We start from the raw sequence: 14275 nt of genomic DNA on the forward strand, positions 1-14275 counted from the left end.
TGTGGTTTACGTCATCGTCTTCGTTGCGCTTCGAAAACCAGAAAATCTGAGATCGTTAATGGGTCTCGTCGCATTTCCGTTTATGTTGTGGCTGACATCGAATAACAGATGCAAGGTACGTACGATTTTTGACTTCCTTATAATCGCTGGAAGCACTATGCAAAACCTAAATTTAATAGATGGCCATCTTTTTAATGGCAAATATTCTTTAACAGATGTAGGAAGATCCGACTTCCATCAAAAAGCATAGTAAAATGGATGATTACAGAAAACATAGAAAGCATTTTATTTAACTTCCTTAACTTAAACTAAAATATATTAACTAAACATTTAAAATAAAATTCAAATTCACTTAAAAATCGTATGCATCAATAACTCTTCGCTAAATTATGTCAGTGAAAAACAAAAATATCAACACAATACGCGATAAAGAAGCATTCAGTACATGTACGTTTTTCCTTAACATCACCGGTATAATAGCAAAAATACAAAATGAACAAAAACTTTATCAAATGTTGAAAAAAAGTTATATTTTTAACAAGTTGAATGCAGACATATTTGACATTTCACATTTATATTTTATCTCTGGAAAATAAATAACCCCCTGAAGTATAATAAAGCTTCGGGACTTAATAATATTTATATAATAATATATCCTAAAACAATAAAACATTGTGGTGATACCATTGTACGTTAAATGCCTTCCGTTATAAATAAACGTACTTGTATAAATTGGATTTTTCATTGTTTTATCACATTATACTATTTCAGATTGGTTCAGATAAAAGTGATTTATTCAAGTTTATGCCGTTATCCCAACCATAAAATACCATTTGAGAGATACATAGCGAACCAGATGAACTCCTTTCTGGAAAAAGTTGGATGGTTATATAGTTCATAGCTTTTGGAGAATTTATCATTTTGTGTAAAAAGCAGTTACCTGACATTTGATATATCTTATCATAACTTCATATATGAAAATTTTAGGTAGTTTTTATTTTTTAAATATTTTACCTAAGAGCGACATGGCCTTCAACCTCTGGGGAAAGATTGGATCGTGCATAATCCTAAAACTGTACTTGTGTATGTATTCAAAGCTTCAACACTTTTTGAGAAATCGCAAGAACAACTTATGCTGAAGACAGACGGATAGAGGTTTAAACCTAAAGTCCATCCGGTGAAACCGGAAAGGGGCTAATTTCATTGTTCTCAAGCAATTGATTTCAAATTACTTGCAATAGCTGTTGACAATCACCTCACTTGAAAGTCGATTATAGATAAGATATGAAGTAGCTTTACACCATGTCAGATGGTTTTATGAACTTTGAAACAAAGAAATTATTTTATAACTCGTCATATTAAAAGTTAAGATCGAATGCTGAACACTATGGTATTCAGCACTAAAGGCTACAAAAAACCCATATTGAAACTTACCATGTAACTAAATATCATAACAAATCAATTATTACATATTGTTTATTACTTTATATATGAAAAACTTTGAATTCTAATTGTTGTATTTTCCAGTGAAATAAGCGAATCTTTTGGTAAACGCTAGTCAATTAAACCTTTACTGCAAAGAAAAAGGAATAAACGTGAATCGTTTCAACGATTTTATCATTTAAACCGTTCTACACTTTAAAGATGCTGGTCTTTCTATGTAAGCCCATAAAAATAAATTATGACACAATATTCTTTGTTTTATACGCCAAATGCAAGTTCAAAGTGAACATGGTTCCAATATTCGGCCGCGATTTTCGGCCTTATCAACTATTTGATGCAGCGAGTGTATGCATCTCTGCTGTCGTTAACATGCTTTGTTATTTCCGTGTTTTCTTGTCACAGTTTATTGTTAAAATTATATTTCGGACATAACACATTTGTAAGTGAACGGTAACGTAAATACAAATTGTGCATGGTACAGGTTGTTGACATTGTTTCAGGTTAACTGGCACACGGTGTACTGGGCCATGACGCTACAGTTCTTGATGGCGCTGATCATCTATAAGACTACGTGGGGCGCGGCGTTAATCCAATGGTGGGGCTCGAGGCTCACTGACCTCATCGACAATGCGCGGGCCGGAAGCGTGTTCATGTTTGGGAAGACTTACACAGATCACCGTTTTGTGATGGCCGTAAGTATTGCTATTGTTATGACAATTTGACATGTTTTCACAACAAAATTACCGCATGCAAAAGTTGATTGCGTATCATTTATATCACAAATTGTTCCAATGAATTGTTTTCCTGCAAAATTCAATGCATATTCTTTATTGATTTGGCTATGTCACAATTTTATTAGATTAACAAATGTATTTGATGTTTGATGAAATATGCCAATTTTATTTATACAAAAATGACGTATTCTTATTTTCATACGCAACTAACATTTACTAATTTTGCGAAAACTTAGAAAATGAGCCTGTAAGATACAGGGTGTAGGTCGTGTAGGTCGTACGCAAGTAACTGGTGTGGCGTAAGTATATTAACCGGTGTTCAAAATGGCGGCCAACGGCTGATCTTTCGGTGTTTTCGTCCGAACTTTTGAAAGATTTGTACATTTACAAATTATCCTTACGCGCAGCGTCATCTTCTGATATCCATTTATTCTCGGTATAAATCATGTAGATGCATTATCAGTATAAAAAAAAGTTATTGAAGACTTAATACGCAAGTGCCTGAATTGTATACGATTGACACGGTCATATGGGCATTGTTTGGTCATATATAAAGTTTTCTCGGCAGTTTTCCTGGAAAGGTTGACTAACGAACCATCATAGTTTACCTTGCATGAGCACCAGGATGCTTCACACAGGCAACCGCAATATATGCATCAACATTTGAAAATAAGCCCCAACTTTACATAGCTGCTGGGCATTGTAACCGCACTTTCCGTTACTTGTGTTTATGTTTAATAACTGTTTGAATATTAATAATGCATCTATATGATTTGTATGGATAACAGAAGATCATGCTGCGCATGAGGATAATGTCGAATAAGTATGGTAAATGTAAAAACCTTTCAAATGTTCTGACGAAATCATCGAAAAATCAGGCGTTGGCCGCCACTTTGAACACCAATAAATATTTTCTCACTTAAGCCACACACGTTATTTTTACGCACGATCTACCCCCCCCCCCCCCCCCCCACCCCCTGAGATATTCGCAAAAGGTCACACCAGCTGAGTTTTTTTTTTAAATTTCCATTGATCTACGTCTTGATTTGATTTACTACAACATGATACCATAATCACAAAAGAGACGATTATAATAATGACTTCTTTTTCATACGGAAGTATTTGCGAAGTGAAACATTGAACGTTCACTGTTCGCATATAAACAAAACCCACTCATGATTATGATTTCACACGCTAATTATTAGTATTCTTTATCACAATATGTTGTACTTAATACATTTTGTTTCCATGGGTTGACTTCAGAATGTACCGCAAATGCTGCTCCTGATAGTCAGCCTTTCCGTGCTGACCTACTTAGGGGTCATCAGATTCGTTGTAGAGACCTTAGGGCCGTGCGCTAGCGTTCTGCCTTGGTACGAGCCCAGCCGAAGGGATCAACACGATCGGAAATATCTTCCTGCATGTGGTAATTTATTTTGTTTGTCGAGTACATTACATCGTCAGAGCAAACGTTCACTCGTATAAGGTATTTGCTTCTGAGTCGACTGTTGGGTATTTGGTTAACAAGTATAATATTTATTTGTTTCACCTGTCATTCCATGAGTTCAGTTATGTACGAACATATCTAGTAGAGCGATCAGCAGCCGAAATTTTTGTTAATGCAGCAACTTGAATATGTTGAAAGAAATCGTTTGATGTCACTAGCGATTTTTTTGGGGGATTTGGATGAAGTTTCTCGTCATGTAAGCAACGACATCGATCTGCTTTTAAAAACTCCACCATTTCACGACTTGCGAAAGTTCTCAAGTTTCCAAATAGGGTTTGATTATGTGTTTCTGATAATATTAGATAAATTAATATTCGCACTACATGTGTCGATTTGTTAACAAAAGCGTTACTGGTTTTCGCACTCGTTTTAAACTTTCGGTCCTTTTCGCAATTTCGGAAGTATAATTTGCTTATGTAATAATGCATCCCCAAAACGAGGTGGTGCCAGTAATTAACGGCCGGGAATACAATCGACGGATTGCAAATACGGTCGCCATTTTGTAGGCTTGAACTTATTTTAGTGGCCATACGACCGGAGCCAGCGTAGTGCTTACTTTTTGGGTCGACCTGTTTTTCCGTTAAAACTTAAAAGGCCTTTCCATCAAGAGCTTCAACATATCCCCAACACAAATCGTGATATAACAATTATTTTAATGGGATTATTCATTAAAATTTGATATATATTTTGCGGGAGTCTTTGATAATAATTTCAATATCAAATGGTTTCGTTGCAATGGTAATATGTGAGAAAATAACAGCTTCAAAACTTTGTCAATTCGTGTTTCAGTTTCGTAATGGACGGAAATAGGGAAACAGGAATAAAGGGAAACAGGAATAAACGTGAATCGTTTCAACGATTTTATCATTTAAACCGTTCTCTCTATGTAAGCTCATAAAAATAAATTATGACACAATAGTCTTTGTTTTATACGTCAAATGCAAATTCACGACTTGCGAAAGTTCTCAAGTTTCCAAATAGGGTTTGATTTTGTGTTTCTGTTAATATTGTATCAATTAATATTCGCACTACATGTGTCGATTTTTTAACTAAAGCGTTACTGTTTTTCGCACTCGTTTTAAACTTTCGGTACTTTTCGCAATTTCGGAAGTATAATTTGCTCATGTAATAATGCATCCCCAAAACGAGGTGGTGCCAGTTATTTACGACCGGGAATACAATCGACGGATTGCAAATACGGTCGCCATTTGTAGGCTTGAACTTATTTTAGTGGCCATTCGACCGGAGCCAGCGTAGTGCTTACCTTTTGGGGTCGACCCAATGAGAGAGAGAGAGAGAGAGAGAGAGAGAGAGAGGAGAGCAGAGGAAAAGAAGAGGAGAGGGAGAGAGAAGAGAGAGGGAAGAGAGAGAAGAAGAGAGAGAGAGAGAGCTAGAAGAGAGAGCAGAGAGAGAGAGAGAGAGAGAGAGAGAGAGAGAGAGAGAGAGAGAGAGAGAGAGAGAGAAGAGAGAGAGAGAAGAGAGAGAGAGATCTACAAACGTAACACAATGCTAGAAAACTAGATATACATAAGTATAGAACATTAAATTTAGACACTGTATACTAATCTAGTAGGATAAACTATCAATTTAACGTAGAAGCAAATAATTGAGTGAACGTATTTACATAGCATCGTAGAAACAAATGGCAAGTTTTCTTTATAATAGTGTACTTTCAGGTGACCTGTTAAACCGACTAATGAATATTACTCCTTGCTCTAAGCATTGGACTCTTTCGTCCTATGTCATGATATAAACGGACAACAATGTACTGACTGTACTCAAATGAAAAATAAAGCATTATAAATAGTTTTACCGCGTGATTGATGATGTTCTGCCTCTTCCAATAGGCCAGACGACTCACCCATTTTTCTTTTGTAACAATATTATTTTTAAGCGCAAATTATTACACATTAACAATCCATTTTCCCGATGGATCTCCTGTCCATTCGAACTGGAGTTGAATCTTCATGGCAATTTACCAAAGTAATACTTTGAGTAAACAGAAAGTAATCAAGGTAAAATAAATTATTCTTAAATGTCTAATCTTAATCTACAAGTTCGAAATAAGCACATAAACATTTTTGTCAGCTGGTCAGAAACACTTTCTATCCAGTCTTTCCCTCTCATTATTATTTACCAAATAAAGATATTTAGTACGTATATATCAACTTATTTTAACATTTTGAATTTATAAAACACATAGAATCTCAACTTCACAAAGGACAGCTGATCAGGATATTAATTTAATTATTTGATCAGGGTATGAATTTGATTATTATTTTTATACATAAAAAACGTATGGTTGTAAATCCGTTTGCTGCATAACAATTATCCTGGCATGTTTTACATCCGCTCAGCTGACATAGCGGCCATACATATTCAAACATAATGGTGGACGTAAGATGACACTCAAACTCGCGAGATGTAAAATGCGGTAATGAAGATCTACAATTCTTGTCGTATGCGGGCGGCGTGGCAATAGTGGATAGAGCTCCACTTGTGATATTTATTGAATCTGGGATAGTTCTGTCGAATATAATGCGTTTCGTATTTTCAGCCCGAATCCGCTATGTTGATTCAAGAGTACATAGCGGATATGACGCCATCGCAGCTATTTGTGACGTATGCGAGCGGCCTGTCGACTGTCGGGGGATCGGCGCTTATCATCTTCATGTCATCTGGGGTAAGTGTTCGAATATTTTACTTTGATTCAAAAGTGTGTGAAACCAAATTCACCATGTTCATTTGTTAATGGACGCTCTGCGTTGTAATTTACGGTTTATAACTTGTATCGAAAGCCGCATGTTATAATAATATATTTAATAGGTAAATTTCGATTATTCGAAAGATAAGCAACTCTATATAACACTGGTGTGCACTCGCGGTTCAATAGCCACGCCTCAGTATTGAACTGCCTTTGTTACTGCAGGTTCCGGCCGCCCCTCTAATCGCAGCGTCGACAATGTCGGCGCCGGCAGCCTTGGCGGCCTCAAAGCTTTCGTTTCCTTCGCACAGCGGAGAGGTGGTGCCGGTATCCACCGGAAACGAAAACGAGAGGTCAAACGGAAGGATGCGGCTTTTAGAGTAATGTGCACGATTATAAAGGGACACATGTTATCAAACTTTCATCAACAGCTACTAGTATTTTATTATCTTAGTCGTACGTAAAAGGAAAAAACACTGTTGCCGACATAGAGAACACCACGAGATTAGTAATGAATACAGATAAGTTAATTAAAAAAAAATAAACGACGAGCTTTTGCATACGATTCAGGTTTTCGTCCAACGAGGATTATTTGTGTTCAACACTTGCCTGGTATTTTATTTATCACATCATTTTCGAATTTGTGTCTGCCTTCATCGTGAAATTTAACAGGCAAAACAAAAAGGTTCAAAATACTGTATACAATTAACAATATGTTCACATAATATATCAATCAAACAGACGTTTGTTTTAGTTACTATCAGTTGCTGTCAAGCAGACACTCCAACACTGCCATTAAACCTATGCCTTGAGCGTTTTGTCAAACTTTAACCCATGTATGCCTAGCGTCTAAAAAAGGCCTTGGCAAACAGCGTGGATCCAGATGAAGCGCCGCATGATGCGGCGTCTCATCATGGTCTTCGCTGTTTGCTTAAAGGAATATCTGTGAGAAATATTCTAAATATAGAAATAAGTATACAAAAAATCCCTAATTTTGGAAATAAATTGATCCAATTTAGAAGGATGGGAGAGTCCACTAGGCATAAATGGGTTAATGAAAATAAACACTTTTCGTTTCTAGGAAACCGACTTCGCTCATACACAGCCTAATTGTGGGCATAAATCAGAGTGTCGTACTCATCTGTCAGTTCATGTTTTTCATTATGACCTTTATCGTCCTTCTCGAGTGGGCCAACAACACGCTGATCTGGTTCGGCGAACGCATTGGAGTGGAAAACATGACCGCTGAGGTAGGTTTGTGTAAGGATGGGTTTCCTATGTGTGTGCGTGTTTGGGGATGGAAAAGTGTTTGCTTGAGTGGATGCGTGTGTGTGTGGTGGGATGGGCGTGCTTACCTAAGTTACCTAGGTGCGTTTGAGGGAAAGCGTGAAATGCGTGTCTATGTGCGTGTTTTGGAATTTAAAATTGTGTGCTAACGTGAGTGTGTTTCTGTGGTGTGACGAGTGTGCCTGACACATTCTTGTGATTGGTACCGGGGGATGATGTGTGGGTGCGTGTTTCTGTATGTTTCTGTGTGTGGTTACGTGGCCGCGTGCTTTTAATTTTTAAATGTTTGTTTCCACGTTGATGCGTGTTTTGGGATGTGGATGTGTGTGTCTAAGTAGGTGCTTATTTGGAGATACGGATATAGAGAATACATGTTTGGTGCCGAGATGAAGAAAGTTTATCCGGTGAGGCTTAGAAAAAGAAAATAGGGCAAGCTTTAGCGAGCCCTATTTTTCTTTTTCGGGCCGAACCGGATAAACTTTCTCCATCTCGGCACCAACAATGTATGCTATTTATCCTGCTTCATGCCGTTGACACATTTTAACAAAGACAGATGATACATTGCCATAACAATATTGTTATTTTTGTCGAGCCTCCATAATGTACACAACATTCCAGACGACCGAATAACTACCGATTGTGTCACGTAAAAAAAATAGTTCCACTTTAAACTATTCCGTTTAATACTTTCCTATTGAAAATATGAGAAGTCTGAAGAAAGAAAAAACGAATCGAAAATATGATATTTTTCTTGGTAAAAAAATGAAAACAAAAACGCAGCAGCAAAACCAAAACTAAACTTAACTTACCTTAATAACAACTCTAATCCATGGATAATAACAAAAAATTTACAACGATAAACACATCCATTTTCTGTTCTTCCATACCTTTGTCGAAATCCATTTTTTGTTTTTCCATCCCTATTATCGAAATGTATTTTAAACCACACTGTTTTTGATAGCGTTTATATCGAATGCTAACCACTCCGACCCCAAACCCGATTTACGAAATCGTAATCCTGCCGTAGCGAATTATTTTATTCCTATCGAAGTTAACAATTATGAACACACGGTCCAAAATACGTTTATGATTCGTTCGATGCTTTAAAAATATTGTTTTTAAAAACTGTTAAAACCACCATATCAAAATTGTTGTCCCTAAAATCCTGAGAGAAACCATATAGAATGTTTCGTCTGAGAAATGACGTCACACTAGATATGTAATAAATTGCGTAATCAAGTAAATGAAAATGATAAATACGGAAATCTGGTCCGGTAATAATTTTTTTTAAGGGTGATATATAATATAATGATAACATTCATGATGCGTCCCAATAAATTTCAAAGGTCAAATATTAGAATCGTCACAGAGTGCGTAGTAATACACTACTTCCTGTTAAACGGAGATAGGCCAATTTATTCGACACTGCTTTATTTGGTCAATGTTTGCAAAAGTGTACGTGGATGCATGATTGCGGGTGTGGATGTGTTTTTTCTACGCGGTTGCGTATTTCTGTCTACGGATATATTCACCTGTGTCAGTACGTGTTTGGACATGTCGGCGCGTGTGTCTATTGGGTGTTTGGACATGTCGGTGTGTGTGTCTATTGGGTGTTTGGACATGTCGGTGTGTGTGTCTATTGGGTGTTTGGACATGTCGGTGTGTTTGTCTATTGGGTGTTTGTGTGTGTGTGTGTGTGTGTGTGTGTGTGTGTGTGTGTGTGTGTGTGTGTGTGTGTGCGTGCGTGCGTGCGTGCGTGCGTGCGTGCGTGCGTGCGTGCGTGCGTGCGTGCGTGCGTGCGTGTGTGTGTGTGCCTATTTGGTGTTTGGACATGTCGGTGTGTGTGTCTATTTGGTGTTTGGATATGTCGGTGTGAGTGTCAATTGGCTGTTTGTACATTTTAAAACGTGGACCTACCTGGCTACCTGTTTAGGGATTTGTTTGTGTATGCTTATGTGAATGCGCGTTTATGATGAGGTGGGTGTTTCTTTGTGAATGTGTGGGGAGAAATGCATGAGCGTTTGTGTGTTCGTGTGACGGTGCGTGCGTGTGTTCGCGTGTGTGTATGTGCGTGTGTCATCTTAGTGTGCATGTGTTCGCGTGTGTGTATGTGCGTGTGTCATCTCAGTGTGCATGTGTGCGCGTGTGTGTATGTGCGTGTGTGTTTGTATGTGCGTGTATGTATGTGCGTGTGTCATCTTAGTGTGCATGTGTTCGCGTGTGTATGTGTGTGTGCGTGTGTCATCTTGCTTGTGTTGGTGAATGTCTGGGTTAGGGGAAATGTGACTGATTGAATATATGTGGGAATGTGTCTGTGTATGTTGGTTGTACATTTGTGAATGTGTGGGAGGATACGCGTGTGGGTAGGGGGGTATGCATGTGTGGGAGGGTGAGGGTAGGGGGTATGCATGTGTGGGAGGTTGAGGTTATGGGGGTATGCATGTGTGCGAGGGTGAGGGTAGGGGTGGTATGCATGTGTAGGAGGGTGAGGGTAGGGGTGGTATGCATGTGTGGGTCCTTGTGTATAAATAGGTTGTTGAAGCGTTGGAGCATGTGCTTGCCAGTTTGCATCTGCGGGTGCGTATGCCTATTTTGGTACTGTCGATGTGCGTGAGTGGATTCGTGTGTGGCTTGTGTGCACATATGTGGGTGCGAGTGAATGTCTATATGTGCAAAATAACATGAACAGGAGACTTCAGAATCAATTTTAAATGCTTTGAATGCAAGTGGAGAATCGATAAGAATGACAAGAACTGAAAACCATTGCTCCATTTGGTAGATCATTACCAGTCTTCATTCTGTGTCGCCAATCCTATTTTTGCTGCCTCCGATGGTATACTTAAAACCTGGCACGTGCCTACATGTTTACGTACACGATTAGCCAGTACTGCATTTATATTTAGTCCTTATCGGTATTTCACCGTGCTTTTCAGTTCCTGTTCGCGTACCTGTTTTATCCTTTCGCTTTCCTGATGGGTGTCCCTTCTTCCGACTGTCTGTTCGTGGCAGAACTGCTTGGCATACGACAGTTCAGTATGGCAGTTATCGCTTTCCCGAAACTCGGGCCAATCATGGTGGTAGGTGTTATATTATTAAATTGAATGCTTCCGATTGGGGGTCCGTTTTTACCGGATTTGCACCTAAACATGTCGGTCAGTTAACTAGCTCACAGTATGACGTGATTACACAATATTGTGTTTAAGTACAACTTCATTACAGAGCGCTTTTCAGTCCTTATTTACTTTCAAAACTTTTGACTTCAGACTACAAAATAAAGATACATCTTAAAGTTGTCGTGTTTTAGAAGTATCGTAATGATTAGCCATACTTCACATGTATCACCGTTGATAATACCCTTTTCGTTTTACAACAATGTGTGAAAAAAGCAGCAAGTTAGTACTCTGTTAATGCTCCGTGTCCCCTTCTTGCTAAACAACCACATCTCTTCTAAATCTTTGAACTGGTGTACGTATTTTTATTCAGAATGGTCGGGCATTCAGGGTGTACGTCGCCGGTGGCGTCAACAATACGTGGAGCTACGTCGGCAGCGATATAGTGTTGGATAACCTCAACCAGACGCTGACGGGAGGCGTTATTGACGTAAGTTCATATATAAGTGCAACGTTGTCATAAATATCTGACAATATGATATGTGCCATGAATACGAGTATCATGTCCGTATGCCCACTACCATCAAATAAGTGGCTGGAGTCTTAAAATATATTTGCGTAGTATCGTGAGATCATCCCCACGTACGCACTGCGAGTTTACAGTTGTTTGTCTCTATTTCTGCATCGGGCTGAAAACATCGCCTTTTCCGCCTTATGTATCAACATTATTCCTCCAGAGTTCCGCCTCGTTCTGTGATCATCGATACAGATTGTGCATAATATTTCAGTTTCGTTCTTTTTTCTTCCCTTTAAAGTAACATTAATATTCAAAATCAACGAAAATTTCGTACAATATTTTGTAAAATAAAGCTTAACAATTAAAAATCATTGTTCCTTATGGCAATTGCCGAAATTTCAACACCAGATGTGGTCTGGTAAGATAGATATTTGTGGGTACAAAATGCTCGCTTTTATTATTGTTTTGCATATCTATTCATATGACTCATGAACACTAACATGGTGTTCGTGTGTCGTATGAATAGATATATTCGCGGGAAATGAAAATGGAATTAATTGTGGCCACAAATAAATATAAACGAGCATTTTGTATCCTCAACAATCAATGTAATCATACCACATCTAGCGTTAAAATTTTGGCTATTGCTATAAGGAACACTGATTAATAAGGTGTTTACTTTAGTTTTCGAAATTCTTAACGAAACTTTCGTTGATTTTGAGCGTTATAGAGACTTTAAGTGATATTATGGGCATTTTTCACTGTTGAATTGAGCTAAAAAGAATTAACAGGTCAAAAGAGTTAACTAAAATCTGGTTACTGACCAATTATCTGCAACTCATCTTGCTACCAGTAGTTTATAAAAATATATTTTATATTCGATATTCTTACGTGACTCACCCAGTCCTCTAAACCGAAATGATCCGTAAAACAAAAGTGTGTCTGTGTGTCGTGTGAACGAATCTGCACTAAAACTACATTTAGGTTCACGTCGTACATGCATGATCAGTTGTCAAACGAAAGAACGGTTGATATTCAAATGCATTATTTTTATCTTTCCGGGATATTGTTATAGTATGTTGATGCTGCATTAACAATTATAAGTGTATATGAAGTGAACACACCAAAAATAAACAACGGTTGCGATAGACACCTATAAACTGTTAGATGTCCATAATATCACTTTAATTGATTAGTTACGACATATTTTAAACTCGTTTTCATTTTAGCCTCGTTCTGAGATCATCGCAACATATGCGCTGTGTGGGTCCGCATCGTTTGCGATTATGGGTCTTATCATCGGCTCATTCGAGGCCATCGTGCCCAACCGTATAGGAGAGATCACCCACAACATAGTGAGGGCCATGGTCGTGGGAACGTTCGCGAGTTATCTCACCGCGTGTTTCGCAGGTATGTTCATATAGCGGAGATAACTCGCAAAATATACATGTCTATGATAGTCGCAAGTGTAGTAATATAAGACAACGTTTACTGTTAACATCGCGAAAAATAAGTATTTCTCGATACTTATGAACCTATTTTCTATGTGCATGCCAAATTTCAGACCGATCTTTCATGTAGAAATGCTTTAAAATGCATTTTATTATAACGCCTGGTAAGCCATCTGGCTTTCGCGGTAGGAGCTTTGATTAATAAAGGGCATTTAGGAGCAAAAAAAAACCTTAACAATTAAAAACGGTCATAATACTGGAATATTGTTACAAGCTATGTAGAAAAAGAAGTCAACAACTATCAAAACATGTTTATGAGTTATTTCAGCACAAATTGTTGGGATATGAGATGCTCAAGACGAGATTTTGTACGTTTTTTATCTTATTTTCCTCTAAAAACGCATTTTTTTTCTTAAAAACTCGCTATGCTCCTTAAATTCATGAAACAAACGCAGTTATTCCGTGAAACTTGCCCAAACGCGTAAAATCCCGCCCCAAAAATGGTGAATTTCTGTAAATACAGCTCCTTTGTGACTGGGCCTGGTTTGCCTTTAGGTCAGAATACACTAAATAGTTTCCCTATATAAATAAATGTGAAAGCGACAACTTTAGGCCAACATAAATGCAACATTTTGTACATAGAGACCCCCATAACCATACCTTTTCTTAAAGGCCTAACTAAGCGGAATCGATTTATGCAATAAAAAAGATATGCCATGTTCAATGCAAGAAAGATCTTGACACAAATCAAAATCGACTGTTTTTGCAACTTTTTTCCGGCCGTTTCTTAGTGGAATGTAACCTTTTTCAGTGCGATGGTTTACTATAGTCTTCAAGTTTATCATATTTCAAGGATTCAGTAGTGAACACCTATTCATGCCCTACCATTATCTCCGAAAGATAACACCCGAATAATAGATAAAAGTGTAAAACATGCCTTCCTGTCAACTATGGTATTTGTTAGAGAGTACAGCCCTTCATGAAACGGTTATTTAGTGTACTGTAACCTAGTATTTGTATTACTATTGTCGTGTTTATCGTTATACGATATAAAAAAAATCCAGCAAATGGAAATCTGATCCTTACAAGCTAATTAACTGTTTGCTTTCACGTATGAATTTCTTAGGGACTGGAAAATGAAACTTCAATCAATCGCCTCCTATACTGTACTGATTTTTTAAATCGCGCCCGCCCTTCAAGTTCGGTCAAAATCCAGCATCAAAAGATTATTCAATTATCCGCCGAATTGACATGACGCCTTATCTATGATCGCTCCGCCCACTAGAATTGATCCACCAATCAGCGATCGATTAATCGGGCGCACTCGTTAGCAACGACCTGTCCGCCATTTTCTAGACAAGCTACATGTTTAGGTTCACTTTTATTCCAACGAATTTCTCTTGTTTTCCTCTTTAAAAAAACGATTAAAAATGGTTAAATGGTGTCAATGGGGATTATGTAACTCGGACAATCGATATCCTGAAAGATTAGTTGGTGACATTTAATTTATATTGTTTCAAAA

The 14275-nt window shown here is 37.8% G+C and overlaps 1 protein-coding gene across 1 annotated transcript in view; it reads left to right on the top strand.

Moving 5' to 3' along the window:
- LOC127844259 (solute carrier family 28 member 3-like) overlaps positions 1 to 14275 on the top strand; it is a 100225-nt gene that overhangs the window by 83081 nt on the left and 2869 nt on the right. The window contains exon 10 of the mRNA XM_052374327.1: positions 12532 to 12712. Coding sequence (XP_052230287.1) covers positions 12532 to 12712 — 181 coding nt within the window. The remainder of the gene's footprint in view (positions 1 to 12531; positions 12713 to 14275) is intronic.

Source organism: Dreissena polymorpha, chromosome 1 (genome assembly GCF_020536995.1).
Source record: "Dreissena polymorpha isolate Duluth1 chromosome 1, UMN_Dpol_1.0, whole genome shotgun sequence".
NCBI lineage: Eukaryota > Metazoa > Mollusca > Bivalvia > Myida > Dreissenidae > Dreissena > Dreissena polymorpha.